This window comes from Malurus melanocephalus, unplaced genomic scaffold (assembly GCF_030028575.1).
Source record: "Malurus melanocephalus ecotype Western Australia unplaced genomic scaffold, MMel_1.1 scaffold_338, whole genome shotgun sequence".
Lineage (NCBI taxonomy): Eukaryota > Metazoa > Chordata > Aves > Passeriformes > Maluridae > Malurus > Malurus melanocephalus.
This window is the reverse complement of record NW_026623570.1, coordinates 688,634-695,049: the sequence shown is the minus strand read 5'-3', so window position 1 is coordinate 695,049 and position 6,416 is coordinate 688,634. Positions and strand designations below refer to the sequence as shown.

Sequence of the window (6,416 nt, the reverse complement as noted above, 5' to 3'; positions counted from 1 at the left end):
TGAATATCTGTCACTGCTCTGGCCCTGGGGAGATGGTTATGAACCTCTGGCTCGTGCTTGTGCTGTCAGTGACATTTGAGGTAGGAAAAGCATTAGGTACTGAAATCTCTGGAGCAAGCAAACAACACAAGATGGCTATGGATCGTCAAGATCTGTCAGCAGTGTTGTTTGAAGTGTTTCTGGGGTTGCTRTTAATTTATGCCCTCTGCCAGCCTTGTTGCTATTGCCCTGTGCAAGATCTGAACCTCAGAGCAAACTTTGTTTTTCACCTAGGGGCTAATGACTTTTCACGTGTTTTGTAAATTTGCATTTTAATGGAATAAATCCTACCCTTTCCCCCCAAAGCAGCAATTAAAAACGAAAGCCTCTGGGAGGCTTTCTCCAAACACCCAGCAGCTCAAGTGAAGTGTCCAGAACAACCCTGGTGCATTTAGATGTGGCAGGGCCCTATGTCATCATACATAGATGACTTCTTGAGGCGGGACCTCATCCCTCTGACAGTGGGAGGGATCTCTCTCATGGTTGTAACTCAGGACCCCAAAATCCCCTTTGATTTTGAATTTTTGAATCTTTCCTGGGCTGCAGAGTGCAGAGGTTGCACTCAGGCATTGTGAAGCACACGGTAAAAATGGAGACTGTTCCAGCACAGTTGTATRAAAATTTAACTGTATTGCAGGCTGCTTTGGAAGGAGGTTGGGGGAAAATTGTGTGCTGGTGCTCTCTGCTGGATAAACCCAGGAAAGCTCCTCTCACTGCGGTGAGAAGCCAGTGTGGGGCTCGTGTCTCCTGCAGCTCTGCCTTGTCTTGGAGTGGCCAGGGCTGGCTGGGAGCAGGAGCTGTGCAGGGTGGCTGCTCTGACCGTGCTGTTCCTTGCCTTGCAGTGTGTTACCTGCTGAAGAGCAACATCAGCCCCGACCTGTGCAACGAGGACGGACTGACCGCGCTGCATCAGGTGAGGCACGGCAGGAGCTCACAGCTCTGCTGGATTCCCCACTCAGCACACCTGGCCAGGTTCAGCAGGGAGACCTCTTACATTCCTTTTTTATTTTTTTTCCCTCAATTAAATCACCACATTGTGCTGGCAGCCTGGTTTCTTGGGGAACAAACTGAGATCAAACCCTTTTCTTGCTGCATCCCTGACTTTATTCAGTGATAATAAGAACTCTGGAGTCAGGGCTGGACTTCACATGTGAACAACATTTTTCCCACCATTTATAGGACTGGGCTATAAACTCTTACAGCACATTAACTCAAATTTAGACACCTTGGCAATCCACGAGTTTTGAACATGGTCTAAATAAACAATGCACAAGGTGTTTGAAGAACCCACTGCTGCTTGTTCAGGAGCTTCCAGAGCCTGTAGCTGATCACCAGTGAAATGCAGAGTTGCTGCAGTGCTGTGTAGGTCTGTGGCCTCCCTTGGAGCCTCTGTGCTGTTTCCATAAGGGTTTTTCTATTCTTYTGAAGGCACGTGGGACTGGCCGTGCCTGGCAGCTGCCGCCCCCGCTGCCTCCAAAAACAGTGGCGTGGTTGTCACACTCAGGGTTTTGTGGCCACTGCTGCCTGCTGTAAATGATCCCGTTGACTTGGGATTTTGGATTCTTTCGCCAGTCCCTGCTCTCTTCAAAGCTGGATGTGTGTTTGTTTAAAAATGCAAACTGGCTTCTGGAAGAACAAAAGGTCCCCACCACTACCACCACCTCTCCAGAGCGATGTTATCCTGAACACTGAGAAACACTGACGGCCTCCTTGCTTCCCCAGATAGGCTCTAAAGCCTGGACAATCCCCCCTTGCCCTCTGAGAGGTTGTAAAGGTGCATTTGGGAGTTTAGGTGGGAGCTTTGCATCCCCTAAAACCAGCAGAATCCCTGAGCAGAGGAAGCCCCTCAGTGGAACCATTAGCATTCCAGTGAATGTGGATTCCTTCCACTTCTGTGATAACCTGGCTGTGTGACAGGCAGCACTTTAACCTCCCTTCCATGTACAAACAGCAAACAAAACAGAAATACCTGAAGCTCCTTTGTCACTCAGCTGCTGTTGTGTGTTGGAATTCAGCCCCATTCCGTGTGCTCAGCTCTGGGGGTCTGCACTAATGCACACACCACAAATGGGCTTCTTACACGAGAAACAATCTTATTTTTGTGTCTTTATCACACACACATTCATGCCTAGGAGTGAACAAGAGTTGGATCAAAGAGCAAATTCCACCTTCACTAAAGGGAAGAGGAGTCCTTCTGTCCTGCTGCCTCTGGGGCTGCACCCTAAATGCAGGAAGGAAGGTGATTTTTTTCAGGAAGTGAAAGGTGCCCTGCAAAGGCACCTCACAATTCTGGGAGCCCAGTCTGTGCCTCTCCAGATAGCTGTGGTAGGTAGCGTGAGCTGCTGAGAAGACTCCTGCTCATCACATGCCAGTGTGTGGGATTTTCCCTAAGAAAAGGGGATGCCAGCCTGTCAGCTCATCCCTGGTGTGTGGTTACACTGGTTACATTGAATTTCTGCCRTGTTTGCTCTTGAATATGGAAGAGCCAGTGGATTGGGAGCTGTGAGCACGTTTGCTCTTATTCCCTGCTGGTTCTGCCCCCACACCAGCAGGCTCTGTGGAACACCAGTGACTTTTATCTGTCCAGTGTAGGTGTTGTGTTTGCATGGTGCCTTTTTGACCTGCTGGTGCTCAGTTTGGTGTTCACCTCTGCCAGAGATGCTTTTGCCCAACAGTGCAGGATAAAGTAGGTCTCCATACCCAGGAGCCCTTTATTATTGTACATMYGAGCAGCTGTGAGYCCTCASCTTCCCAAAGTTTAAAAAACCCCAWTWTTTTCCTCACCAGTGCTGCATAGACAACTAYGAGGACATTGTCAAGCTCCTCCTGAGCCACGGGGCCAATGTCAATGCCAAGGACAATGAGCTGTGGACCCCCCTGCACGCAGCAGCCACCTGTGGTCACATCAACCTGGTCAAGATCCTCATCCAGCAGTAGGTGGCTTCTTGTGTCTGTCCTTCCTGCGGCTCTGGTTCTGTCCACAGCTGCTGTGGGTGGAAGCTGAGACTGTTTAGTACCTTTGGAAAGTGCAGCAGTGGTGATTATTCCCTGCTTTCAGGCTGATGCTGAGGGTCCTCCCTGCTTGGGGGTGAAGAGGAAGGGCAGAAAGGCTGAGGAGACAGTAAAACCTTAGATGATTAGGCTCAGTTTAATAAAGCTTCTAGAGACTGGGCCAGAATTCACCCCTTTTTGCCTGTGTTTTGGTGTGTCTGTGTGTGCTGGATGGGTAGAGCAGCAGCAGCCAGCAGGATCCACCCTCAAGCTCCCAAACACCACCTCAGACCTTCCAGACCCAGCCAAGCAGGCAGTGTCAACAGCTGGGTGAACTTTGTGACCTGTCTCAGTGGCCTTTAATTAGTGATCWGTGAACTTCATTAGTGATCAGTGAACTCCCTGCAGGGTTTGTTCCCTGCTGGGGACACGGGGTGCTTGACCAAAGCCTTAAAGCTCAAGTCTTTCTAGACTTGCCAGCCAGGAAGAGGAAAGCAGGAGTGTTTGGAGCTGTTTGGTGAGCAGCTGTGGTGAATCCTGCCTGGAGCAGATCTGCCCATGCACAGAGCTCTCTCCTCCCTTTCCTGGGGTGCCTTTTCTGACCTTGCTGCTTCTTCCTTGGGGAGGGAGACCTCTCCCTGTGCTGCTGCCATCTGGGAGATGAGCACTGAAAATGTGGCCTTTCTTTAACTGTATAATGAAGGAGAGGATGCAGTGAAGCATCCCTTGGAGGATGATCCTACTTGGGTTAGGAAATTTTTGGATGAGGGTTATGAAAAAGGAGCAGATGTGGAACAYGGTGCATCACCGACTCAGGAAGGARGTGTAGTCTGCTGCCTTCCAGCCAGTTCTGGAATTCATCTTCCCCATTCATTGCTCCACAGCTTTGCTTGAAGCCTTTATCTTATACCTTGGTGGCATTTGGGCAGCTCTTAACCCCCAGTTAGTTGTTCCTAAGCATCTATCCCAGTGTTTGGCACTGTCTTCTCTGCAATGCCTGAGCTCCTTCCTTGTGTAATTCCATTTTCCCCTTGCAGTGGAGCAGACCTGCTGGCAGTAAATGCAGATGGCAACATGCCCTATGACCTCTGTGAAGATGAGCCAACCCTGGATGTCATTGAGACTTGCATGGCCTATCAAGGTAAGGAGACTGAGTTTATGTAAAACACAAAAATGGGTCAGAGTGGTACTAAAAATTACCCCGTTTCTCAGCTCTTGATTTGCCTCTGGAGGAAAGCAGAGAGCTGCTCCTGGCAAAATTTCTTGGGGCCTGACTCTGTTTATTTGCTCTGATTCCTAAAGATCATGAGGGTGATTGATGGCTGACAGCTAGACATCCTTCAAAGGATGTGGGCTCCTATCAGCCAGGATCATGAATCTTATTTTACTCAATAAAGTAAAATAAGTGGAGACAACAACCCTTCCSAACTCTCCTGTTTCTAACTGGAATTTCCCCAGGGATTACCCAGGAAAGGATCAATGAGATGCGAGCTGCCCCRGAGCAGGTCATGATCTGTGACATTCATGACATTCTTGCGACTGGGCAAGACCTGAACAGGACRGATGCCCAAGGTGCTACGCTGGTGAGTGAAACTGCAGCGCCTTCAGTTTTGCTTTCCTTCAGCCCACAGGTTATGAAACCTGCCCTGGAGCAGGAGCTGTACAAAATCAACATGTTCAAGTCACTGAGAGGGGAAATCCCTCAGTGAGGAGTTGCAGGACATAACACARCTGCTGACCTGCAGGGAGCTGGGCCTGAAACATCTCAAGATCTCCCAATAACCTCTTGCTTCTCACTGCTGCTGTGGACTGACACTTTCCAGTTTCTTAACGTAAAGTCACCTTTAGCATGTACCAGAAGTGTAAGGGGTGAGCAGGCTCCCTCCAAGACAAGCTTAGATGACCAAAGTTTTYATTGCAGTTTATTTTTTTAACACATTTTTCCCTTTAACAAGGATTATCAACACACATTTAAGCAGACCTCTTGRCTCCCCCTTTTGTATCACCCCCAAGTGATTTCTTATTAATTCACATGGTTCCTGGAAGGTATGACTGAGTGGCATAAAAATCATGTAGAAATTAATTGAGTTGCCAGAAAGCATCAGGATTTATTTCCAGATGAGGTTTTTTAACTTGGTGTGGTGGAATCCCCATGAAAATTTTTTGAAAAGGAGCTTTGATTCTTCTCTTCAGCACAATTGAAATAGGAGGAGCTCTGAGTGGAGTTAATCCTTTCGGAGCAGTGCATGGGTCAGTATTTTGCTCAGAGATGCAACAGCAAACTGCAATTATGAAAATCTTCAGAGACATGAAGTTGGGGGACTAAAAGAGGCTATTATTGATGTATTTAAAGTTGTGGCTGTAGTTGGAAGCCAGTATCTGAAAAAAAACTCCCATATTCCCTTAATTAAAAGTATCCAAGGTTTAAAATGTTTTTGTTTTGCAAATGACGAAAATAAATACAGAGTAATTGGAAGTGCAGTTGCACAGAGGGAGTCGTGACTAAAGCAGGCTGTAAATTTGATCCAAAAAATCGCATCCACAGCACTTTGGTGGGAGAGAGGAGACGTTCTTCTGGCATGAGGAATGCAGAGCTCACAGAGGAGGATGCTCTGCATTGCGGGCTTGTGTTTTGATGGTGCTATTTCCCTACAGACTGGGAAGCACTTAAAAGCCCCTTATTTAAGATGTGGATGCATTCTTTTTCTCATCCACATGTCTAGGTTCTTCTAAGAACTGTTAAGCAAATAACCTCTTCAAACAGAATTACATGCAGGCAATACTGAGTTTTAGTGACAGGAATGACCTGYTTTTGACCTGGTGGCATCTGCCCAGAGTGAAATGTGCTGCCTGTCCAGCTCCAGGCTCAAACATTATCCAATAAAATCCACTGAAACTCGGTGTATAAACCCAGTCATGGTCTCTGCAGGTGGCTCATGCTCTGTTCCTTATCTCCTAGCTGCATATAGCTGCAGCCAATGGTTATCTGCATGCAGCTGAAGTGCTTCTTGACCAGGGGGCAAGCCTGGATGTTAAGGACTGGGATGGCTGGGAACCTCTTCACGCTGCTGCTTTCTGGGGACAGGTAAGGATTTTGCTGCAAGGGTCGTGTGTGAGTGTGGTATTTCTTCCTGCCTGGACAAACTGTGGAGTGCTCTGCAAATGAATAAATCTGAACAGGGGCTGGGCTCTCTGGACAGCATCTGGGGTTCCAAAAAGAGCTGGGTGCTGAGAAAGTTCAGGCAGAGCATGTCTGTGCAGGTGGGTGGGTGGTGGGAACGATGTTTAGCATCACACACATACCAGAGTTATTTGAGGTGAGCTGAACCTGCATGCCATTGCTTCTCATCTCATTCCAACCTTTCAGCTTTGGGGAGGAAAGCCTG

General features: G+C 48.1%; 1 protein-coding gene across 1 annotated transcript in view; it reads left to right on the top strand.

The window, feature by feature from the left end:
- The window catches only part of PPP1R16B (protein phosphatase 1 regulatory subunit 16B), a 58,537-nt gene that overhangs the window by 44,084 nt on the left and 8,037 nt on the right, over window positions 1-6,416 (top strand). The window contains exons 3-7 of the mRNA XM_057377996.1: window positions 882-952; window positions 2,827-2,972; window positions 4,068-4,171; window positions 4,489-4,613; window positions 5,990-6,115. Coding sequence (XP_057233979.1) covers window positions 882-952; window positions 2,827-2,972; window positions 4,068-4,171; window positions 4,489-4,613; window positions 5,990-6,115 — 572 coding nt within the window. The remainder of the gene's footprint in view (window positions 1-881; window positions 953-2,826; window positions 2,973-4,067; window positions 4,172-4,488; window positions 4,614-5,989; window positions 6,116-6,416) is intronic.